This window comes from Podarcis cretensis, assembly GCF_951804945.1.
Source record: "Podarcis cretensis genome assembly, chromosome: 15".
Lineage (NCBI taxonomy): Eukaryota > Metazoa > Chordata > Lepidosauria > Squamata > Lacertidae > Podarcis > Podarcis cretensis.
Genome location: NC_137185.1, coordinates 2,614,435 through 2,639,178, shown reverse-complemented (window position 1 = coordinate 2,639,178; position 24,744 = coordinate 2,614,435). Strand labels below are relative to the sequence as shown.

At 48.5% G+C, this 24,744-nt stretch overlaps 2 protein-coding genes across 6 annotated transcripts in view; one reads left to right on the top strand and one right to left on the bottom strand.

The window, feature by feature from the left end:
• Positions 1-138: 138 nt before the first annotated feature.
• TIMM22 (translocase of inner mitochondrial membrane 22) lies at positions 139-5,113 on the top strand. Its single transcript, XM_079955908.1, has 4 exons — positions 139-420; positions 2,425-2,621; positions 3,450-3,522; positions 4,603-5,113. The coding sequence occupies exons 1-4, from the start codon at positions 174-176 to the stop codon at positions 4,677-4,679; spliced, it is 594 nt and encodes a 197-aa protein (XP_079812034.1). The 5' UTR covers positions 139-173; the 3' UTR covers positions 4,680-5,113.
• A 1,868-nt stretch (positions 5,114-6,981) lies between these two features.
• ABR (ABR activator of RhoGEF and GTPase) overlaps positions 6,982-24,744 on the bottom strand; it is a 121,290-nt gene continuing 103,527 nt past the window's right edge. For all 5 annotated transcript variants that reach the window (XM_079955461.1, XM_079955462.1, XM_079955463.1 and 2 more), the window contains 7 exons: positions 17,492-17,551; positions 17,212-17,321; positions 16,764-16,903; positions 12,788-12,922; positions 11,651-11,756; positions 9,838-9,988; positions 6,982-9,108 (listed from right to left, as the gene is read on the bottom strand). In XM_079955461.1, the coding sequence (XP_079811587.1) occupies positions 9,019-9,108; positions 9,838-9,988; positions 11,651-11,756; positions 12,788-12,922; positions 16,764-16,903; positions 17,212-17,321; positions 17,492-17,551 (792 nt within the window). In that variant the 3' untranslated portion in view covers positions 6,982-9,018. The remainder of the gene's footprint in view (positions 9,109-9,837; positions 9,989-11,650; positions 11,757-12,787; positions 12,923-16,763; positions 16,904-17,211; positions 17,322-17,491; positions 17,552-24,744) is intronic.

Here is a 24,744-nt window from a genome sequence, read left to right as displayed (position 1 = left end):
GGCAAGCGGCGTGAGAGGCGGCGCTTGCGCAGTGTTGCGTTTAAAAACCGCCGAGCGGCCAACATTTCCCGTGATCCTCGGCAGCACGAATCCTATTGGGAGAGCCGGGCGCTGCGGAGCAAGGCATGACGGGAGTCGTAGTCTTGGTTTTCTGAGGCGGGGAACGGAGAGTTATGGCGGCGGCCTCATCTTCCACGGGCCCGAGTAGGCCCGACGAAGCTGCGGTGCCCCCCGGGGCGCTGCAGTACAGCCTTTTGCTGGAGCACTTGGTGGGCGAGAAGCGCGGGCCGAGGCAGGCGAGGGCCTTTGACCCGGCCGCCCTTGGGGGCTTCCCGGCGCCGGCCAAGAGCCCCGAGCAAAAGATGGTCGAGCGGGCCATGGAGAGCTGCGGCTTCAAGGCGGCGCTGGCCTGCGTCGGGGGTGAGTCGTGGTGAGGAGGGAGGGAAAGAGGGGTTTCGTTTGGTGGTGGGGCGTCTCTTTTTTTGGTTTTGCGAAAAAGTTACTTGGGCCTTCCCAGCGGCCTACCTTGCAGGGTTGTCGTGAGAAAGACCTTAAGCGAAGAGCGCATGCGCCAGTTATGCTCATTAGCGTCGGTGCAGCTATATTTGTGGTGAATAACAATGTGGATTTTTATTCGAAATTATTCTATGTTTTATTTTAAATTTATTATTTTAAATTTCTAGTTTTTATTATTAGCCCCAGGTTTTATAATCTGAGAGGTGCAATAATAATAATAATTTTATTTATACCCTGCTCATCTTGCTGGGGTATAAAGATTATAATAATAATCTAAATTGCACCTCTCAGCTTCTACAACTTGGGGCTAAGAAGCGCTGGCCTACCTTGCAGGGCTGTTGCAAGAACAGCCACAAGGGAAAAGAGCATAAAATGCTTATTAGCAACAGCACAGCAAGACTTGTGAAAATGCGTTCCTGCAGGCCCACAATATATTTGTGGTTAATAACAATCGTTGTGGATGTATTCTATATAGCATTGCATCTCTCAGCTTCTACAACTTGGGGCTATGAAGAACCAACCTACTTTGCAGGGTTGTTGCAAGAACGACCACGAGTGAAAAGAGCACTGCGTAAATTATTATTAGCGATGGCATAGCAAGACCTATTAAAAGTTTTCCTGGAGGCCCACAATATATTTGTGGCTAATAAAGAAGCAGGAGAGTTTCAGTGTCATTCATAAAGGCATGCCCATTTGGAAGCCATCAGAAAATATGTCCTTGCTATTTTTGAGCCTTTAGTGGTATAGAAAAGCATCTGTATGACACTTTAGAGCACTTAGAGCTCGATAATAGTAATGAAGACTTGTGCACTTGCTTATTAAACATTTAATGAATGCACTTTTCTTTAGTGGACTCATCAGCTGCAAAGCATTAAGTGGCAGGATGTTGGGTATATATAATTTTGCCTTTATACAAATCTATGGTGCGACCACATTTGGAGCACTGTGTATGGTTCAAAAGGATGTTTTAGATGTGGAAAAGTTTCAAAAACTGGCAGCCAAGATGATCAAGGGGATGGAGCAACAGCCCCATGAGGAAAGTCTGCAGCATTTGAGACATTTTAGTTTAGAGAAAAGGCGATTCAATAGTGGCATGATAGAAGATAGATAAAATTATTCATGGCATGGAGAAAGTGGAGAGAGAAACGTTTGGCTCATAACTCTAGAACTCAGGGACATACAATGAAGCTGAGCATTGAAGGATTCACAACAGACAAAAGAAATGGCTTATTCATGCAGTACCTAGCTAATCTATGGAACTCACTCACGCAGGAGGCAGGGATGGACACCAAAGAGAATTGCTTTAAAAGAGGTTTAGACTGATTCATGGAGAGTAAAGGTGATCAGTAGCTACTAACCTTGATGGCTATGTTTTCCTTCCATTGTCGGAGTCAATATAGCCCTGATTGCCAGTTTGCTGGGAAACAGAAATGGGGAATGAAGTGCTGTTGCACGCAGGTCCTGCTTGTAGCGGTGGTGTAGGAAGGGGGGGTGCGGGCCGCCCTGGGTGTCATCACTGAGGGGGGTGACCATGGAGCCTGGCCTGCAGCGTGCCCAAGACACATCTCTCCTGGGGAGTGACGTGGCGGCTCGGGTACCTGCAGACTCCGTGGAGGTTTCGCACAGTGTGCTTTGCCCCGCCCCCGGGTGCAGGGCATTTGCGCCACCCCGGGCGCCCGAGCAGCTAGCTATGCCGCTGGCTTGTGGGCTTCCCATCGAGGCATCTGGTTGGCCCCTGTGAGAACAGGATGCTGAATTAGATGGGCCACAGGCCTCCCCTGATTTCATGTGTCAAAGCAGAGTGGCCTGAAATTGAGATGAGGAGGCTTCTGAGAAACAACACTGAAATGGAATTTGGAGCCTGTCCCCCTGCTAATTGCCTTGCCAACTTTTCTGTTTACTTGGCAGGATTCGTACTGGGAGGTGCCTTTGGTGTGTTCACGGCCGGCATCGATACCAATGTGGGGTTTGATCCCAAGGATCCGTACCGCACGCCAACAGCCAAAGAGGTCTTGAAAGACATGGGACAAAGAGGGATGTCCTACGCCAAGAATTTTGCCATTGTCGGTGCCATGTTTTCCTGCACTGAATGCCTGGTGGAGTCTGTGAGTAACTCTCTGGCTTTAATCTGCTGGTTTCTTGTAATTATTTTCTTATTTAAATATAACATCTCACACTGTAAGCTGTCATTCATGCCAGCCTTAAAGCCACAGTCTTCAGTAGGACTGTATGCATGACTAAAAGTGACACTCCTGAATATCTCTGTGGTCTTCCCACCAGGGCATCTCATCTAGTTGGCCACTTTGACCTGACCCAGCAGGGGAACTCTCATGTTCTCATCTCAAGCCACTAGATTTATTCCTCACCCAACAGTACAAAAGTAGCACTGCTACTGCTATTGTGATTGATTGATTCTTACAGTATTTCTTAGGTGCCCTGGGCCAGATACAACTATTTATACAAGATAAAATACTAAAAACAGTTTCAGATAAATTAGTCGCAAAAATAGGGTGGGTCCTGAAAGATGTGGATTTTCAGCATATGATGAAAGCTTATGACAATTGCTTTGAGGGTTGGTGTTGTGTTTTTGGTTTTTTTACAATCAAGCTGTATATAAATTGTATGATTGTATTGTATATATAAATTGTATAAATTGTATGAAATAAATACAAAAGGTGCCTGGCTCACCTCTGTAGGGAGGGAATCCCACAACTTAGGGGCTGCCACAGAAATTGCCCTCTTCCAGGCCACCCCACCCTTTGAACTCTCAAGGGCAGTGGACCAAGAGGGCATCCTCTGTCAATAGTAACACTCAGGAGGGTCTGTAGGAGGAGGTGGTCTTTCAGACATCTGGGGCCTAAGTGGTTTAGAATTGATGCTGTATGCAGAGGTTCACGTGGCTGGTCTTGATGTTGTGTTTCTCATTTCCCTAGTATCGAGGCAAGACTGACTGGAAGAACAGCGTGATGAGTGGATGCATTACTGGAGGGGCCATTGGCTTCCGGGGTGAGTCGTGTTGCGTGTTGCCGTTGAGCAATTGCTGGGCTCCTTTGGATCCTGAGAAAGACAGAATGCTGCAGGCTCTACTGCTCCTAAATGTTATGGCCAGGAAGTAATATGAGCCATAGCACAGAGCAGGATGTTGGACTGCAACTCCCACCTCTCCTATCCTAGGCTGTGGCAGCTGTGGCTGATGGGAGTTGGAGCTCAGCAGCTTCTGGGGGACCACAAGTTCCCCACGCCTGGCTACAATCCTGGCCCTGTTTAACTTGGAATAAGCCTCACTGAATTTAGTAGGACTTACTGTAGTAGACATGCCTAGAATTGTGCTGTTAGTCTTAGCACCTGCTCCAAGGAGCTGGAACTGCTTGCTGAAGGTGAATTGTCTCATCCTTTCTCTGATGACCTTCTGCTGACAGACAGGTGCTTTTTTCTGTTTATACAGGGATTTGTCCTCATAAGCTGACTTGTGGCCACTGTAGATGCTGTGGCTCAGTCAGGTGGTGTTTTCCCCACTGACTGTTTGGATCATGGATGGAAAACCTGCCTTGGTGTAAGGGTTCAATCCTTAGGATGGCCTGTAGTTTCAGTCCCCACTGGAATCTCCAAGTAGAGCTGGGAAAAGGACTCCCTGCTTGAAAACCTACAGAGCTGCTGCCATTCGGTGTAAACCATACTGAGCTAGATAGAGCCGGGCAAGTTAAAAATTAAGAGTGTTAATCTTCCCTAAGAGCATTAAATGGTTTTCTGAACAGCTTCTAGCTAAGCTTGTTATGTTGGGTCCGATTGGTTTAAACGTCTTTGAGAGAGAAAGACAGCTGGCGCTACCTGAATCCCATCTCTGCGTTTGCAGCCAAGAGTTGTTGCTTCTGATCTTACTGAGTGCTCCGGTTTCTAGGGCCAGGACCTGGTTCAGGTCATCCTCTGTAGGGCTGAAAGAAAAGGAATATTTTACAAGGGGCTGGGACCAAACCTGCTAGTGGAAGTGATCTTTTTTGCTTTCCAGCCAACAATATAGGCTTAGCTGCAGGACAGAAACTTGATTATGTGCTGTTGTGCTGACGGCCTTCTCCTTTTGCCTTGCAGCTGGCCTGAAAGCCGGGGTCCTTGGCTGTGGGGGCTTTGCTGCATTCTCTGCAGTGATTGACTACTACTTACGGTAGCAGCTGATGCCAATGAAGGAGGACCTTCTGGTGTGAACTGTGCCGGACAGCTGGCCCAACTCACTTTCCTGTTCCTGACAACCGATTAAGGAAAGGGGAAAGGTTTCTGAGAGCTGTGTCCTAGAAAACAGGATACGCATCCAGCCCGTGGGCAGAGTCAGCAAGTCATCTAAGCAAAGTGTTGTTCAAACATCGTTGGAGAGGTACGACTAGGTGTTAATTCCAAGGACTGCCTGTATTCTCTCAACTCCTTCTGCTAAGTGTATGCATTTGCTGTGGCAAGCATAAAAGCTGTTACAGCGTGTCAGCACTTGCTACAAACACAAGCTCGTAGCTTCATGACTATGTCGGATACAGGAGAAAATTGAAAGATTTAATTTATTCCACGCCTTGTCAAGTGTTTGATGCTAATGAAACAAGAACAATATTTCCTAGATGCTGTGGTTAGTTGTTTGTCAATGGATATCAAATTTAAATTAGGTGTCTGAAATGGAGCTTGACATCTACAAATTCATTGAGGCGAGATCGTTCTACAGTTATTAGTCATGTTCGCTACATAGAACCTCCTTTTGCAGGGGCAGTATACCTTTGAACGCCAAACAGCAGGGGAGGGTTGTTGCCTTCATTCCCTGCCTCTGCACATTGCAGAGACGTTTGGCTGGTTACTGCTGGAAACAGTGTACTGGGTTAGAAGGATCCAGTAGTGAGGCTATCTGTAGATTCCTGTTATATGAATAGTAAGGAGTAAAGTACATTCTCTTGGGTACAGGCAGTGTAAAGCTGGAAGCAGCTCTCCTGCCTCCCACACTAAGCTTGGTACCCTAGGGCCCCTCTCCCTACTACAGTACATTCTGGAAAGAGACCCTTAGGAGACAAGCGAGGATGACTCTGCCAGTGACCAAGAAAAAGTGGGGTTTTGTCCCCTGCAGATGTTACAGATGCTTGTCAGGAGAGCTCAAGCTTCCAACTGGCTGAAGCGTCTTAAAAGAGAAACTGAAATAAAACACCAAAGAACTTGGATGGTTTATGAACTGCAGTGCTACATCAGGGAGACCTCTCATCCCCCACTCCGGTACAGCACTGTTGGGGGTCTCCAGAAGACTTCAGTGAGGCAGCGCAGCAGGTAGGTGGGACTTCTTGATGATCTACTTAAACTAGGCAGTTATAGCTTGTCAGTGCATAGGCTGGTGTTGAATGTGCCCAGCTGTGCCTTTGGAGGTGAGAGAAGCTCAGTTAGCATCACTGGTTGAAGGCGAGGGGCTTCTTTTCATGCTAGACTGAAAGGAAGTTGCCTTCAAGACTCACCGCCTCCCTCCACTAAATTATTTTTTCTAGAGCAGGTTCTAAATCTGCATTTTGGATTGGTTTTGCATCAGACAAAGGCCAGCATCATATTGCGTGCTCTCCACCCCCCGGAGCAAATTGTGATGCTGCGTACGGAACCTGGGGCCTTCTGCACCCTCTCACTAATCAGCACCACCACTGGGACTTGCTTTGAAATTGTAATTAAAAGATCACAAACCGGGGGGGAGGAGGGGCACTCGTGTGTTCAGAGCTGGTTTGTGAAGTGACACCGAACAGGAGGATGGAAGCACACCAGGCACCCATCTTGGCATTCCCATGGCAACAGCCCTAGTTGCCTAGGAGAAATATTGCTGTTTCCCAGGCTGAATAATTAAGCTTTCCCACTCTCCCCCGCCTTTATTTCCCTTTACCAGCCCCCTTCCTATTGGCAGAATTGCTTATTGAGCTGCAATAGCCCCTAATAAGGGCATGGGATCAGTTGCTTGCATGAATTCTGTCATGTGGTACAGGTGTGCTCATAGGTAGATGTGCAAGACATGGTCCTCCCTCTCCCTTGCATAATCCCTGTACAGGAGGGGAAATGCAGCTAGACTACAGTTATGAGCAAGGGGGTGGAAGGTGGTGTAGATTGGAGAGCTGTTAGAACAAGAGGAGCCAAAGTGGTACCTCTGGCTATTATTGAACTCCCAGTTCCCATCAGCACCAGTGTCCGGCCTAGCTAGTGCTCAAGGGTGAGGGGAGTTTTAGTTAAGCAGCATCTGGAGGGCAGCACATTGACTGCTCCTGTATTAGATGCCTAGGATGTTGACTTCTACTGAGTCAGACCCCTGGGCACCCACATCTTACACTGACTGGCAGCAGTGGCTCTCCAGGGATTCAGGCAGGGTCTCCCAGGTGCCCTGCCAATTGAATTATTACTCCTGTCATGTGTCCAAGCTAGTTATGCCAAATCTTTTTCTTCATTGATTGAGATACGAAAGACCAAACACCCCGGAAGTAATTTGTGCAAATGTTTGGGCTTTGCATTTTATTAACTTTTTTTTTTTAATCTCCTCACATGGTTTACATCCATTTAAAGTTTGTCATCTACAGAGAGGGGAGAAAAAAACCTGCAACGGAACACAACCAAAAATATATATATATATATTTATATAATATATATCCTTAAACAAGTCAAATATCAATTATACAGTTTCTAATCTAACCTGTAGCTCCAGGAGTCCCAGACTCCCCTTCCTCCCCATCAGAGAAAAGAGCAAGTGTAGTGGGGGGGAGGGGGGGCTGGCTATGCTGGTATCAGATTCTGACACTCAGAAGTGCGCGGAGGCGCTCTGGCTTAGGAATGACTTCAGCTTCCACAGACACATACATACAGGTAGATGCAGACCCACAAAGATCTGTGCAGGAGGGCCCGAAAAATAACAACTCTGGCCAGCAAAATATTTCTGGTCCCTGAACGGTGAGCCACAGAACATTCCATTGTCCTGGGCAGAAAGTGTGGCCGAAGTCACCTAACATGGAGGGGCAGGCCTGGAAGTAATTTCTTTTGTGAGGGTGGGGGACTTCTCCATGATACAAAGGGCTATCTAGCTTGCCAATACAACTCATTGCTGGATTGCTGCTTGTCACCTGGTATGTGAGTGGGGTGGCAATCGGGAACACAGAGCCCCCACTCCTTCGGAGGGCTGAACTCTCCTCGGCTGCTTCACCCAGTCTGTCACAGAGAGAGAGAGAGAAATGGGGGGGTGCAGGTGGAGGCTCTTAAGGGCTGAAATGACACCTTTGACATCCAACCTGAGTCTTCCTTAGCTGAACCCTGTAAGCCATGCTGCATGAAGCATGGAGAAACGGCCCCTTTTCCAAACACCCTCCTGGGGGAAATGTGCCCAACAGCCGAGTCGGATGGCTGGGCTGGATCGAAGTCATGTGGTGGCGGCGGGAGCAGGAAATACCCGCTGGCCCCCTGGCCAAGCTTGGCTAGCGAGAGCCACCTGCAAGAGGCAAGGCCACAGGGCAACCAGCCTCCTGCCTTCCTCTCGGCCAGCCAAATAATCCTTTCAGGGGTGGGGAGCAGGACACAATCAGATTAAGATCTGATTTCCTTTCTAAGGATTAGGTTTGAATTAGTCCCAAGAGAATCTAACCATAAATAAAGTGATTGTGGGCAACACAGCAGGGCGGCGGGGATGGGGAGGTAAGTATCACTCTCTGTCGCACGCACGTCTAAGACTAGCAAACAGCCACTTTCTCTTCACTTTCCTGCCATCAAGGTTCATTATTAAAACCTTTTTACAGAATAAATCAGGAAGATGGCTGCTTTACACCCCCCCACACACATTATGCACAGTTACAAAGCCTACCGAGGCACAGGACGAGAGGCTCCCCCAGCATTAAAAAAGTGGGGGGAGCTGGAATAGGCAGGGTTTTTTATAAACGAAAATGCTGCTGTCTTCAGCCCTGCCAGCTGGGGTAAAAGAATGCAGAGTTCAGCAACCAGATCTGTCAGGCGAGACAAAAGCGAAGAGAATGTAGGTTGACCAGGACGGGGGGAAGAGCCCTTGGTGTCCTCCTTAAGCCTCCAAAAGCAGGAAAATCCAAGCAAGCAGCGTACATGCAGGCCACAAAGGCAGGGAGCAAAAAAGATCAAGCATTGTTGCGGGTGGCGAGGCCGGCTGGAGGAGAGGACTTGGCTGCAGCGAAGCTCTATTGGACCCAGAAGGCGGCAACCATTTTTGGGAAGAAACAAGAGGCTGTGTCTTCATCCGCTGCTCACATCCTTCCCACTGCTCAACAAATGGAACGTAAAAAACGACTCCTGGACACGAGAAGTACGAGAGACGTGGACTACTGTGCTGGGAGGTGGGCAGGGGGGAAAGAAGGGTGTGGGGCTGATACAAAATCGTCCCATGAGGTATGGGGCAGCGTCTGGTTCCAGGGCAGCGACGTTATTCTCAGCAGGATCCGTGCTCAGATTCATGAGTCTGTGCTGCGCCCCTCGGCTTAGAAAAATGCAGGTGGCTGCAGGGCCCCGGGGCTACACGTCCGTGGAGAAGTAGAGTGCGTTGCGTTTGAGCTCGGCAAAGGAGATGGGCGTGTGCTGTAAATAGTAGAGTAGCACCTGCACCTGCAAAAGGAAAAGTGGGTTAAAATCAGGATAGTCTCTCACACTGCAAAGTGTCCCCAACAGAGAACAGTTCTTGATAGGCAGAGATGTCTTCTGATGGAATCCCTGTGGAATTTATATTTGCCACCCTGTGAAGTTGATGGAATAAAAAGCACAGCAGGAACAGAGCTACGAACCCAGAAGGGCCAGCTTTAGGAAGAGCTGCAATGTGCCCAGGAGCTGCAACATACATATTCTCTCTCTTTCAGTTATTTAACCAGCCCCTCAAACTGCCCCTCCAATTAAGGGAGCCCAGCAGGAATTTGGGCAAAGACAGATGGGACATTTATTGAGCAATGAGGCAGGTCTGGAAGCAGCATTCCTGTGCTCAGTTCACACGAAGTGTGTGCTTTACCACTAAGCTACAATTCCTCTCCAAATTCTAAAGCAGTTTTCAAAATGTTATCCACTACAGTTTTAAAAAGATTAATGCACAAGAAGGTAATACAAGTTTGGAGGTTTTAAAAATGAAATTAAGGTCTACCTGAGCAAGCGCTCTCTCTCTTTCTCTCTCTATACACACACACACACAGAGAGAGAGAGAGAGAGAGAGAGAGAGAGAGAGCAGCTGCACTTCCAGGGTGAAGTTTGAAAGTTTGCCCAGCAGAGGGAGCTTGCCCATCCAAACGCAGTCGACTCCTCTGCCTGCTGCCCCCCCCCCCCCGCCCCTCTCTTCCCCACCCACTGTACCTGCGCCATTACGTCGTGGGACCAGATATCTGAGGCCAACGTGAGGTGCTGCCCTTTGCTCTCCACCTCAGAAGGTCTCAGCAACGTTGGGCCAAACACAGTGGCCAGATTGTGCAGGGACATTTTGTTGATGGGCTCCTTCTCAGCCACCCTGCGCAAAAAGACAGAGAGACACATTTCAAAAAGACAAGATTTTGGCGCTGCCTTCTAAGTCAGCTAAGACAAGGTTTGTAGGCTTTTCCACCATAGCCCAGCTGGAGAAGATCAGATGGAATTTCTCACCATTCCCCCCCCTCTCTTTCTCCTTGCCTGACCCCTCATTCTGGACACACACAATTTCCACATGTGAAAGGGACACAATCCCAGCTTCAAACTCCCGCCTTGACGTGGCACCATCCGCTTTTCCCAGTTCCCGCCCCCTGCCAACTTGCCCTCTGAGGTTTTGGCTCTGGAAATCATCCAAAACCTCCTCCGGCGTGCACACACACCTTCCCCTTCTGGCTGTGCTGGTCCATGGCCAGCTATTGCCTTGGAAACCAGCATCAAAATATTGCCATGTTAGGAGGCAGCTGCGCTCCAGCCCCAATAACACAAGCTGTGCTCCATTTGAGTGGCGTCCAGCAGAACAGATGTGGGAACTGGATGTGCCCTCTCTTCCGAGCCGAGAGCCAAGTGGATTTTCCTTCCAGGACGCAGCGCTGCTCTCCCCCCGTCCTGCAGCCACCTCTTTCTGCTGCTGGATCTTCCTTCTCCCCCCTGCTCCCCCGCCTCCACTGCTTGATTCTTAACAAACAAAACAGGGAAGAGGGATGTGCCAATTAACACAAGATTCCAGCCCCAAATTCCCACTGGTGCAGAGGAGCTTTTGGCCTGCCCGGCACTCGGCCAAGTCGCAGCTCCTACATCGATTCCATGTCCTCGGCAGAAGCCGAGTGACTTGAGGGAGGACGGAGCCCATCCTCATCCAAGCCCTCAAGAGCAGGCTGCTAAGTGACAGCGCCATCTCCTTAAACCCCTCTGTCATCTCCCTTTCAGGATCTATAGAGGTGGCTGAGGTTTCCAGACAGTCTGCAAGCAGTTTCTCTTTATATAAAGAGAGTTGCATCTGCCGCTGAACTCTGCTCCGCCCCAAGGGAAGCAAGTGGAAAATTAGGAATGGGTTTTTTTTCCTTTGCTGTGGACCCTGAACACAAGAACACCAGAAGAGCCTGGCTGCTGGATCAGGCCAACGGCCCACCTAGTCCAGCATCTCAGCAGCCAACCAGGTGCCCAAGGGGGAAAGCGTGAAAGCAGGACCAGAGCACAACAGCAGTGTTCTCCACACCTGTGCTTCCCAGCAACAGATCATCCGCTCTCCAATGAGACACAAAGAGCTGACCTCGCAGCCAAAAGGCAGAGCTAGTCTGGGAACTGGGGGTCCCTTCTGCAGGGCTTCTGTGGTGGTGGCCCCTCAGTCCTTGGAACGCCCTCCACATGGAAGCTCTCCTGGCACCAGCCAAATATTTCAGCACCAGCCAGAGATCATTTCATTTGGCTGATCTGCTTAGATCCTCTTCCAACAACTGTTTTACCAATGCTTGGCCCTGGCTTGAGTGAATTTCGTATTTTTGCCGTTCTAGCATTTCTTTTTTTAAAAAAAGTTTGCTATGTTGGTTGGCTAGACTTTGATTTGTTTGCCACTTTTTGACTTTCTGGGTCGAACAGCAGGATAAAAAACAAAATATCAGGCTCCCTGTACTCTGGGCCGTACCCGATTGCAGTGCTCCCCGTTCACAGACTCAGTCTCCCTGTTCTCGAGATAGGAGGGACTTACCGTTTCAAGTGTTCTAGCAGAAAGAGGAATGTGATGAGGTTGGGGTCAGGCAGAGAACGCAGAAGGTGCATCATACAGTTCTCCTTGGCTGTTGGGTCAGAGAGTGCTGGGGGTGGAAAGGTGGCAGTGAGAGAGCCGGCAAGCGCCCAAACCCCAACCACTCTGCTAATGTACCCAGAACCTCCAAAGTCCAAACTGCACACTCATTCTCAAAAGACCCAGTGAGGGCCAGTAGATGCCCAGCATGAAAACCTCAGACAGCCATGAAGCTCTCCAGATTCTCTGTTCTTGGTCTACTTCACAGGGTGGTTGTGAAGATGGACAGCTCAGAGCATTTGACCTTCTAGTCCAAATGACTGGCAACAGCTCTCCAGGGTCTGAGGCAAAGAGAGGTTTCTCTCACTGCTTGCTACTCATTTCCCTTTTACTTTTAAGTTGCCAGGGATTGAAGCTAGGAACTTTTGTATGCTAAGCAGGGGCTCTACCACAAAGTAACAGCCTCCCCCTAATAAAACAAGCTAACTTCATCAGACTGTTACCTGGGGGCAGCCATTCTGCGGACTGCCTGAGTGGGAGCAATGGAAAGCAGGGCTCATTCCATCAGTTTTGCTTGAAAGCCCAGCTCCACCAGGCTCCTGTTACCCATGAACTGTGCCAGATGGGCATTATATGAGCAACAGTTTAAGAACTGGTGCCCAACTTTTATGTTTTCTTCTTCCCTCCTTGTCCTTTTTTCCTTGTGTGCTGTGCTTTTCTAGATCGTAAACCTGCAGGCAGGGACTGTCTCGTTTTAACTGACTGTGTGTAAGCCATTTTGGGCTGAAGAGCAGGGTATGAATGCTCTGGATAAATAAATAAATAAATAAAATAAACTCCATTCATATTGCCCTGAGCTGGTTGCAGGGCTTGGGGGTGGGGAGAATAAAATGCAAAAATAAAATTAACACTCAGAGGTGCTGCAAAGATGTGTTAGTTGTTAGGCCATATCTGGGGTTTCTACGCCTATCCAGATGCAAGAGAAATGATAGACAACTTGCCCCTGCCCTCTTTGTCCTGTGGTCCTGGCTAGGGCCTCACCCACTCCCTGAAATTCCTGCTCCACATCTCTGCAAATACATGTAACACAAGCTCCCTTACCGATACCCTCCATAAAAGCAGGATAAAGCCGATCCGTGAGAAGAGGCTCAGGGAGCTCGCGGAAATACAGCTTCAGGGTGCCTGCGATAGCGTTGATGTCCATGTCGCTCAGCATCATCAGGATGTCTTTGCTGTCTACAGCAGAATTAAAACAAAGGAAAGAGGAATGCCGGAAGGGGAATGTGCTGCCTTATATACCAGATCAGACTCTTTGTCTACCTAGTTCAATACTGTGAACTTTGACTGGCAGCAGCTATTCAGGGTCTGAGGCAAAGAGAGAGAGAGTGAGATGATCTTTCCCATTGTCTGCTAACCTGATCTTCCTCTTTTTTCACCTGCCAGGAGCCAGGTGCCGAACCTGGGGCCTTTGTATGCAAAGCGGTGACCCTGCCACTGAAGCTATAAAACCACCCCCACCACCCCCAAGAATTCCCCTGCTAAATCAGGCCAAGATCCAGCTAATTCCCTTTCTTCTTTCAATTCAGCCATCTGGCTTCAGAACCATAAGATGAGGTGATAGCTTAAAAGGTAAAGGTAAAGGTACCCCTGCCCCTAAGGGCCAGTCTTGCCAGACTCTAGGGTTGGTGCGCCCATCTCACTCAAGAGGCCGGGGGCCAGCGCTGTCCGGAGACACTTCCGGGTCACGTGGCCAGCGTGACATCGCTGCTCTGGCCAGAGCCAAAGCCAGAGCCAGAGCCGCACACGGAAACGCCGTTTACCTTCCCGCTTGTAAGCGGTCCCTATTTATCAACTTGCACCCGGGGGTGCTTTCGAACTGCTAGGTTGGCAGGCGCTGGGACCGAATGACGGGAGCACACCCCGCCGCAGGGATTCGAACCGCCGACCTTTCGATCGGCAAGCCCTAGGCACTGAGGCTTTTACCCACAGCGCCACCTGCGTCCCTAGGTGATAGCTTACTTGGCTTTAAAACAAAAGGAGTAGATACATTTGCAAAGAATAGGATGAGATTAGGGGAAGGCGACTGACTGTGTTGGAGGGGGGTTAAAAAAGGCATTTATTGCTGCTGCCCCCAATATTTGGAAGACTCTTCCCTCTCTTGTTACAGCAGAGACCTGCTCTGGATGTCTTTGGAAGACACATCTTTCCCCATTCATCAAGCTGGACAGTATCCCTCTACAAATATTAACAATGCCTTATTGCACTTCCACATTTTTTTTTTAAATAATATTTTTTAAAAATTTTCCAGAATAAAAAGGAAAGATAGCAAGAAAGAAAGAAAAAACAAATATGATTTACACTTGGTTTCAGTGGCATCTTTCCCGGACTCCCCCCCTCCCCCTCTTGTATTCCATTTCCCTTAAATTGATTCCACAGATTCTTACCCCAAATTTTAAAACCTTATTTGTAATTTTAAATAACCCATTTATTCCAAATTAATTTATCTTATTTATCTTAATGAACCATTTCTCCTTATATTTTATATAATTCCCTAAAATCGACCCCATTTCCCTTCCACGAATTCCCCTATTTTCAAACAACAAACATGAAAAAAGAAAAGAAAGAAATAATATATAATTTTACAGCCTTTGGATTCCAAATCTCCCCCCCCCCCATTCCCCGGTTCCAATCCCCAAAGTTCATCCATTGTCTACTGCCAGCCTGGTGTATCCACATCTATATCTCAACTCCACTTTGCCGTCTTTTGATAGCTTTTAATTTCAGAAAGTCCAATCTCGAAAAAACTCTCAGAAAAAGTCATTGTTCTTCCATCCAGACCTCTATGTTTAAGAGTCTAACTTAAATTCTATTTCTTGGTCCTTTTAAAGTCTGGATGTTCCAAATACTCCGGCTTCAAATTTGGTCCAGCTCTTATTCCTCAGGTTGCTTTTTCCTGTTCTGCTGCAGAAACCTTCTAATTCAGAAACTTCTTGTTCTCCACAGAGGCTTTTGTTATTCAGGAACATAACTTGCGTCAAGTCCCTTCCTTTCTTCAATAGATAAATCCATTGTCTCCTTTAGTATAGAAACCTCTGTAGACAAAATAATGCTTCGTTTTTGCAGCTTTCCCAAGAGATAACAGATCCTGCTCAAATTCATAGTATTTTTCCACTTGCTGCTACTGTTGCAATGTCCCAGCCTCCCTCCAGAGGGAATGTGGTAACTTAATTTCTTTCAAAATCAGACCCAAAAGTCAAATAACTTGTTGCCTTTATTTCCAATAATTTATGTCCAAATTGTAACAAATCTAACCAGCAAAGCCATCGTAACAAAGTTCTCTTTTATTTTCCTGCTTTGACAGCTACTTTGACAGCTGTCAAAGTTTCTGTGTCTCTTCACCAGTCTCTCATAGCGGATCGTTCCCGGTTCCCGGGGGGGTTGCATTTTAGTTCCCACAAATCAGTCTTCTCCTCCAGCACAATTATTGTAATTTCCCTTCGTGAAGTTAAATTTTTTTTTCAGGTAAACAAGTTCATCTCTCGATCTTAGTTGTCAAATCCTTGCGTTGAGCCATCTACAACAGGGGGGGGGGCGGACTTCCTTTTTGCACTCCCCCCGCTCGCTCCAAATTCAAAGATCAAATTTCCCTTTTAAGTCCAATCAATTTACTCACGGGTTGTTCCTTTTAGTCCAAATCCGAAATTTTCAAAGAAGAAGTCGTTGCTCTCCGCTGAATGGCATGCGGCTTCGCTGGGCAGGGGAAGCATTGGACTCACAGCACCACACCCCCCCCGTCACCCGCTCCGCAGCCTTTAAAAAGGCTCCTTCGCGGGTCGGGGGGGCGCAAACGGTGCCCGCCGAGTCACCAAGTCCATGGGCATCTCCGCCCATGGTTTTTGAGGGTCCCCGCGTCGCCGGCACGGCAGGACCCGACCCCTACCCAGCCGACTCCCTCCGGAGCTCGGAGGGAGTCCGCCATTCGGCGATGGCGCCGACCCGGAAGTGTGCACTTCCACATTTTGACTGCTGCTTTTAGGCACTTGGACAGATGTGTTTACAGAATATCCGTAATGGTGCAGCCAGGAGTGTCTAACATGGTGCCCCTCCAGATGTAGGCAGACTCCCAATTCTCATCATTCCAAGCTGGCTGGAGCTGATGGAAATCACTAACATAAAATCAGAGTTGGAAGGGACCCTGAGGGTCATCTAGTCCAACTCCCTACGATGCAGGAATCCTGCCCGCAGCTGTGTACAAAAGTAGCTAAATAAATAATAATGATTTATCTATTCTTGAATTTATACCCTGGTCCTTCCTCCTGAAGGAGCCCAGGGCAGCAAACAAATACACAATTAAAAAACCATCTAAAATAGTTAAAACATTCTATAAACAATTACAGTTCAAGACAGTTGTTGTTGTTGCTGCTGCTGTATTTATATCCCACCTTTTTCTCCAAGGTGCTTAAGGTGAAGAAGAAGAAGAGGAGTTTGGATTTGATATCCCGCCTTTCTCTCCCCTTCAGGAGTCTCAAAGCGGCTAACAATCTCCTTTTCCCTTCCTCCCCCACAACAAACACTCTGTGAGGTGAGTGGGGCTGAGAGACTTCAAAGAAGTGTGACTGGCCCAAGGTCACCCAGCAGCTGCATGTGGAGGAGCGGAGACACGAACCCGGTTTACCAGATTACAAGTCTACCGCTCTTAACCACTACACCACACTGGCATATGTGTTGCTCACCCTCCTCATTTAGTCTCCCACGACTAAGTTAGGCCAGGCTGGAGGCAGTGACTGGCCCAAGGTCACCCAGCACATGTCGTGGCTGAGTGGAGATTTGAACCCTCATCACCATAAACCACTACACAATGCTGGCTCTAAGAGCAGCTACAGTTAAAACTGTCCTAAAAACATTATTAGAGAAAACAGCTAAATAAAAACCTCCGTGTTTAGTGGCAGCATATTCGTGCGAATGCCAGATACAAAGACTGGGGGCTGGCTGCTCTCAGAGAAGAGATCCTTGGCTAAGCCATGAGATAGAGAAAGAAACTGGCACGGCAGCAGCAAAGATGCAAGGGGGAACTTACTGGCATCAAAGGCTGCTTTCAAGGCCTGGATGTCCGTGGCCACCCCCGAGATCCGGTAGATCCCCACTTCATCAATGCCGCGCTTCTCCACTTCCTCAACGCACTGGCGCACAATGTAGGGCACTTTGGAGCGCTCGCGCCTGGAAGCGATAGAGCAAGAGAAGAGAGATGGGTCAGGAGAGAGACCAGGACACCACGGAAGAAGCCAGGCCCTTGCAGAAGCTGCCTGCATCTTCCCTTTGTTTGCAAGCAGTAGGGTTTTTTTTAAAAGAAAAAAATATTATGGACCTTATTAGCCCCGAGTGGCTGAAGACCTGAAAAGGCACAATAAACAAACAAATATTGCAAAGGCCCAGGCTGGCATTCCCTTCCCCTCCGCCCAAAACGTCACCAGACCCCCCTGATCAGGGCAGCCCTGCACCCACCACCGGACCCGATCACAACGTACTTTGTGACGACGCTGATTTTTACCCCAAAGACTCCCGTCTGCTTTTTTGATGGGGTCCTTTTAAGGCTCAAGTCGCGGCTGGTGAACTTCATAGAGAACTCCACTTTGATCTGAAAGGGAGATTTCAAGGTCAAAGTCACATCCTGCAATGGAGAAACTCTCTACTACAGGGGTGGGGTGGGGGAGAGGAGCGTCCCGGGTGGGCAGTGAGAGCATGAGAGAAGGGGGATCTTGGGCAAGCACCGTGGGGCGTGGTACCCGACCCGTTTCCCCTTCTTACCCCGTTCATTTCAATCACATCCATGTGCCAGTTCTTGGTCTGCACCGTCTGGGGATCCAGCTGCAAAAAAGGAACAACAGGAGAGAATGAGCTTCCAAAATATCCACCCCCCCAAAAAAGGTAGACCACAAAATAATAAGGGAGAGTGCTGGGTCAGGTAGCATAAGAATAGATTTATTCAGGCCCCATCTGCAGTATACATACTGCAGCACCATACTACTTTAAACAGCCCCCGGAGAATCCTGAGAAGTGTAGTTTGTTAAGGGTGCTGAGAGTTGTTATGAGACCCCTATTCTCTTCCCAGAGCTACAACTCCCAGAATTCCCTGCGAAGAGGGATTGATTGTTAAACCAGATTAAAACAGTTGCCAACATTCTACATGCCTGGTAGGCTTGTCTAAGCAAAAATGTTTTTAGCAGGAAATCAAAGGAGTACAGTGAAGGCGCCCCAACCTGATGTCAATAGGCAGGGAGTTCCAAAGTACCATGCCAAGTGATTGGTTTCTTACAGCTGCAGAACGGGTACTACGCGACACCTGTAAGAAGTCCAGTTGCACAGAATGCCAAGCACTTGAACGAATGGCTTGGGGGCTGGATATAAGCCCATCATCCAGGGGCAGCCCCTCATCTGCAACCTGGAGGAGGAGGAGGAGGACGACGATGTGGGCAGCGTTTCATTTCACAGGCATGAGTTGTCCTTGTTCCAGGAGAGGCTCAGCAGGACCCAAAGCCCCGTTGGAAAAAGATAACAGATGGCCGTCTCTGCTTCATGATCGACCAAGAAACGCTCCCATGAATCAGGGATATTTCTGGAGACCGGTTCCTAAAATAATTTTCAAAAGGCCACGTCTTCCACACGGCCCTGCTTGTGGTCTCCTGGGAAAGGCGGCTGAGCTGTTTCCGAAAGGCCTCCGCACTCTGGGAGTGCAGCCTGTCTCAAAGGCGAATTGGGTCGTGCTGGGCTTTTCAGAAGAGGCCCTTGGGTTTCCCAGGAACCAGAGTAGCACCGGTGTGCAACAGGAGAGAAGGTAACAGACAAGCGGATCATGCTGGCAAGTTGGACAAAAAATGGAGGAGGGGGTGACTTCAGACCTTGGATCACATGAGCTGCTCTGTGCATGAAAAACAGGTGCACATTTTGAACCATTTCTTTGGTTAGCACCTGGGGCATATTCCATATAGGGCAGGCCAATGGCCTCGCCAGTCCAGCGTCTTGTTCTCACAGTGGCCAACCAGATGCCTACAGCAAAGCCACAAGCAGGATTCAAGCATAAAAGCCCTCTCCCTCCCTATGCTTTCCAGCAACTGCTGTTCAGACGCATTTATCATATAATGGTAGAGTTGGAAGGGGCCACTGGGGTCATCTAGTCCAACCCTTGCAATGCAGGAATCTCTTGCCCAAGGTGCCGCTCGAACCCACAACCCTGAGATTAAGAGTCTCATGCTCTACCGACTGAGCTATCCCAGGTAAACAATACAGATGGGAGTTATTTATAGTTGTTGAACTGTAACCCCCATCCTTGCCCATTGGCCACACTTGCTGAGAGGCTGCAGGGAGTTGAAGTTCAGCAGCTTCCATAGGAGCCAAAAGTTCCCTGCACCTAGTATACAAAGAAAGGTAGGAGACGACAAACCAGCTTAAATAAGTAACATTTGCTACCTTCCCAATTCCTTTCATTTGGGCTTCCCCACCCATGCAGGGCTGCACTGCTGTTTTCCCTCTCACTGCAGATGTTTGTTTCTTTTCAAGAAAGCAAACAAACAGGTTAACTTGGGGTTGGATTAGATGACCTATCGGGTCCTTTACAAACAGGAGGACAGAGCCTGGATCCGAGGGAGGGAGCCCTTGCGCGAGTTCGGGTCACAGATGTTCCATGAGGCTGGCAGATCCAGGCCCCCTTGCTGTGCCGGCTCCTTCAGGGTGTGTGCGGTTTCCCCCCAGGGCGCCTGGTATCTCGGGAGCAGCCATCTGAGCACAAACTTCAGAGGGGATGCGCGGTCCCACCCTGCTGATCCACCATTACAGGCAGCAAACGCTACACGGGGCCCCGTGCCTTCCGCAAGCACACAGCCACCATCCTGGAGGCTGCAGGATGGGGCTGGCAGACAAGCAGATGGAGTAGGGCAAGAGCCCCACGCAGAGCCATCAGAGAAGAAAGTCTCCCCTTCCCAAACCCTCCACCGGAGCCAGAGGCCTTAAGGCTGCAGGGGGGTGATCATTCCCTTCTCCCCACCCCTGAGAAGGGTTGAAGGTGATTTGAAAGCGATAGAGCATGAGACTCTTAATCTCAGGCTTATGAGTCCGAGTCCCACGTGGGGTGGAGATTTCTGCATTGCAGGAGATTGAACTAGATGATCCTCGTTGTTCCTTCCATCCCTGAGATTCTATGAAGGCAGAATCGTTGCCTGCCGCACGAAGACATTCACTCCAGCTACACCTCCAGGGCTGAACAGCGCTTGCAAGTTACTGCTCTCGTTTCATCAAAATTAACTAACTGCCACCTCCAGAATATCTCAAGGGCTGGAAGATGCAGCAAGCCTGTCTTCTTCCTGCTCTGGAGGGCAGGACTTGAACCAATGGCTCCTAGTTACAAGGAAGGAGATTCCGGCTAAACACCAGGAAGAACTTTCTGGGGGTAAGAGCTGTTTGACTCCCTCAGGAGACTCCTTCCTTTCAGGTTTTAAAGGAGAGGTTGGGCGGCCATCTGTCAGGGATGCTTTAGTTGTGATTCCTGCATTGCTAGGGGTCCCTTCCCACTCTACAATTCTACGATTCTGTGATCAGCGTTGCAGAGTTGGAAGCGCCCTCAAAAGGTCATATTGCACACCCCACTGCTGAATTAATGCAGACCGTTGCAAGTGCAGCATCCCAGCCTCTGCTTAAGATATCTCCAGTGCGGAGAAGAAAGCGCACCACCTCTTGAGGCTATCCGCTCCAAGGCTGAACAGATCTCACAGTTCAGAAGTTTTCGCTAACTTTCAGTCTAAATCTCCTCGCATGCCCCTTGGTTCTAGAGCAAAGCTACAGCGCGAGATGCAGGCCAAGGGAATTTGGGGGAAGAGCTGTAGCTCAGAGGTAGAGTACCGGCAGCATCTCCAGGTCAGGGTGGGAATGTCCACCTCCTGAAACAATGGAGAGCTGCTGCCAGTCAGAGTAGAAAACACTGAGCTAGAATGAACCCGTGGCAGCTTCCTGTGTCAGGGTCATCAAACGATTAAAGAGTGTCCAGGACAACTAATCAAACTGCTGAGCATTTAGTCAATGACATTTGCATGTTGCCCAAACCATCACAAAAGTCATCAACCATTGACAAAAATCATCAAGGCGGCAAGGTGCCTTTTTGGTTAGATACAGAAGGGGCTGTGAGAGAAACTTCCAGTGCGGTAAGCACACACAAAGCCAAAAATTTATGATCGTCCATTACTGATCCTTTCTGCAAACATTCCCTGGAACAGCACAGCCTAAAAACAGCTACATATACCCCAAAAGGCATGCCCTCAACTTGCAGCCCCTTGAATTAAAATTAGGTTATTCAATCCACCAAAATACTTGTTATAACTGGGTTACTTAATCCAGCAAAATACTTTGTCAAACAATTGCTTTAATATTTTTCCACATTCTACTCTTCTTCCAAATGAGCTCAGGGTGATATGAAATGGTCCCTTTTATCCACACAATAACCCTGTAAGTAGGTTAGGCTGAGAGAGAGAGAGAGAGAGAGAGAGAGACAAAGAGGCCCAAGGTCACCTGGCAAATTTCACAGCTGAGTGGGGATTTGAACCCAGGGCCTTGCCAGCCCTAGTCCAACACTATTCATGATCCCACCACACCAGCTTTAAAAATATTTTCAAACAGGCAGTTGCCTTTGGTGAAGCATTTCTTGCTTCTAGGCAACCATGCACGGAAGACTTTGCAAACTTGGAATAGTTGCTTCTCTCTTAAATAAAAAAACAATAAAACCAGGCTGCTGACATGCATCCTCAAAAGCTCTTTTGTATAATTTGCAAAGCTGGATTTCGTCTTGCAGTCCCATGCATGCTAAAAGCCCAAACAAATCCACACTTTGCAAAAGGGCCCAAAGTCTGCCAACCTGCATCCTGAACAGGATAAATTGAGGCCAGGCCAACAGCATGATCTGCCCTGTGTCTTGACTTCCTGGTCCCATTTATTTCAATGCAAAATCGGAACAAGCAGCGAGGGCTTATTTGGGGCAGAGAAAACAATCCCTTGCTGAGGCCTCTGGCAAACAACACCACATTGGCCGATCTCCCCACCCAAAACAAGACCTGTCAAGCCCCCAGATGTACCTATTTCGTGGCAATTGCTACCCACCAGATCCTCAGCTCAGGGAGCCCAGTTGACTCTGTTCCTTAATTTATGGTGTTGAATAAATTGGTTAGCCACCTTTTCAGAATAAAATGTTTTCTCAATGACTTCTTGCATGCGGGAAGAAAGAGGCGCTAGCCCGCCCCTTCGGTAACACAATCCAATTGCACTGAACTTAATTTGAAACAACCGCAAGCTCCCATACTCAGAGCCTCCCTTGACACTGCCCCTTTGAAGTGGCCTGAGATCCCATATGGAAGGGATTTCAGCAGGGGCCTACATGAAAAAGGCTTTATGAAAACCAGCTTGGCCTTATGGGTAACGCCATAAACCTGTCTTTCAGGAATTCTCCCTCCACCCCGGATCTGAGAGAGGGAAAATTTGCTCACTTCGGGCTCTTCTGCCTCGCGGAAAGGCAGAGACTGAAGGATGGGTGGCTCTGTAGGACTCTCTCCTGGGCTGTGGGATACTCCACAAAGCAAACTACCATTCATTGCTATTGTAAGTTATAGGTTTAAAGCCTCCTTAAAAAAAAAAAAAGGTATTTAAAAAATACTGCACCAAATGTCTTGTGTGTGCACCTCACAACAGCAGTCATAGCTGTAAACGTTTCTCTTTTTTTAAGGGAAATTCCCTTATTCCGAATAGGATTCCTCACAAGAAAAGGGAAAAGTTGACAGCTATGCAACAGCTCTGCTCACCCCACTCCCAGCTCACTTTTTTAAATATTTCAGACATACGCTGTTTTTCAGGTCTAAGCAAACATCTTAATGTGCTTGGGAGTTAAAGAAAAAAACCTACTATAAACACCAAGCTCAAAAAAAAAAAAAAAGGATTGTTCTGAAGCTGGAAAAAAAAGTTAAAAGAAGAAAAAATGGATCTGAGAGAAGAAAAGCAGAAGCACAAAAATTAGGAAGAGGGGGAGGTCTTCTCCTGGTGTTGAAAAAAAGTTGAGCAAGTGCCAAGCAAAAGGGGCCTTTTGGGGTCCCCTGTCCACTGCACCCCACAAGACAGAACGACACACAGATGGGCCTCTGATGGAGATCTTCTTACTTGGGCAGTTTCATGTCTGCAAAAGGGAGATACTTTAGAAATAGGGTGCTGAAGGTGGGAGACAGGGCTCCAGATAACAAGACCACAGAAGGCACACAACTTCAGCGACAAAGAACGCTGTTGATTTTAAGAGAGCTGAACATGGCTGGGGAGAGGTTGGGCACCCCGAGGCTTCTATCCAGCACCTTGGCCAACCTGGTGCTCTCCAGCGGTTTTGGAACACCCATCAGCCCGGGCTTTTGTTCTGCTGCCACCCCATTAAAGAAGGTTTTACTAGCTTCGTAGCCATCACAGCTAGTAGCCATTGATAGTCCTCTCCTCCATGAAATCGTTGAATCCTAAACCTATGTGGTCATCACTGGTATTCAGAAACATTGCTGCTGCTAACCGTGGAGACAAAGCCATCATTTCTAATCCTCTTTTAAAGCCTTCCAAGTTGGTGGTCATCACTCCTGTGGGAGAGAGTGCCATAGTTTAACTCTGCACTGCAGAGTTAAAGAATTCCTTTTAAAAATCTGTACTGAAACTTAGAATATTAAACTTCATTGGAAGTCCCCAAGTTCTAGTGTTATAAGATAGGGAGAGAGAGAAAAAATATATCTCTCCACTTTCACACTGCCATGTAAAATTGCATATACTTCTATCTTGCCTTTTCTATAAACTAAAAAGCCCCAGACACTGCAGCCTTCCCTCATAGCTGTGAAAGTGGCACATGAATAAAATGATGGTGCTGGTGATGACAATGCTAACACAACCTGCCCCAGCAACACCACATCAGGTGTCGCTGCACATCCACAATGCCGGGACGGTCTCAGGTTCCGAAAGGGCCCTTGAGACCTGGCGTGCCAACCTCCTCTGCTGTGCTCTGGTGAGAACTGGCGATGCAAGCAGAAGAGAGCAGAGATCTTCTGCAGAAAAAGGCTGAGACACCAACTCGGCAACCTTCAGGAACAGGGTGGGGAGAGCAAAACACACACACCAGAGAAGCAGCAACGACCAAGTCTTACTAGACTGGACAATCTAAGTACAGCTTAGCTCACAAGCAGGAGGGCATAAGAAGCAGTGGGTTGTCTGTCAAGGTAATGGGGCAGCACCCCACCAACCTCTGTAACACACACACACACACACACACACACACACACACACAGCCATGTATTAGTCTAACCCCATTTTAAAGCCTATCCTCACCGTTCACAATGACCAGCTGTGGGATCCTCTGCCCTGAATCTCCAAGCAGCGCTTGTCAGGGTGTAGGTGGTCTGGTCACAAAACTGGATTAGGGCGAGGGGAGACCCAGGTTCAAACCCCTCTGCGTGATGTTTAGGTCACAATCTCTCGGCCTGACCTACCTCACAGGGTCGTTGTGAGCATAAAACAAGGTGGTGGAGACAACCATGTATGCCATCTTCTGCCCCTTGGGGGAAAAGGAGTGTGCTAAATTGATCATCCGGGGGGGGGGATGTACCCTCCCCCACCCGATGTTATTGGTTTATAACTGTAGTCCATTGCTGACCATTGGGCATGCTGGCCCAAGACATTTTGCTGTCCGCCAGGAGGACAAGTCAGTCCCCTCCCAAGCTCACTGTGCAGAAACCAGCTGGATGCACAGCCGAATCTTAGAATCATAGAGTTGGAAGAGACCACAAGGGCCATCGAGTCCAACCCCCTGCCAAGCAGGAAACACCATCAGAGCACTCCTGACATATGGTTGTCAAGCCTCTGCTTAAAGACCTCCAAAGAAGGAGACTCCACCACACTCCTTGGCAGCAAATTCCACTGTCGAACAGCTCTTACTGTCAGGAAGTTCTTCCTAATGTTTAGGTGGAATCTTCTTTCTTGTAGTTTGGAACCATTGCTCCGTGTCCGCTTCTCTT

Coding starts and splice junctions, on each gene's coding strand:
- TIMM22 (XM_079955908.1), top strand. CDS start 174: ATGGCGGCGGCCTCATCTTCCACGGGCCCGAGTAGGCCCGACGAAGCT. Junction 421..2,424: donor GGCGCTGGCCTGCGTCGGGG/GTGAGTCGTGGT, acceptor TTTACTTGGCAG/GATTCGTACTGGGAGGTGCC. Junction 2,622..3,449: donor CTGAATGCCTGGTGGAGTCT/GTGAGTAACTCT, acceptor TCATTTCCCTAG/TATCGAGGCAAGACTGACTG.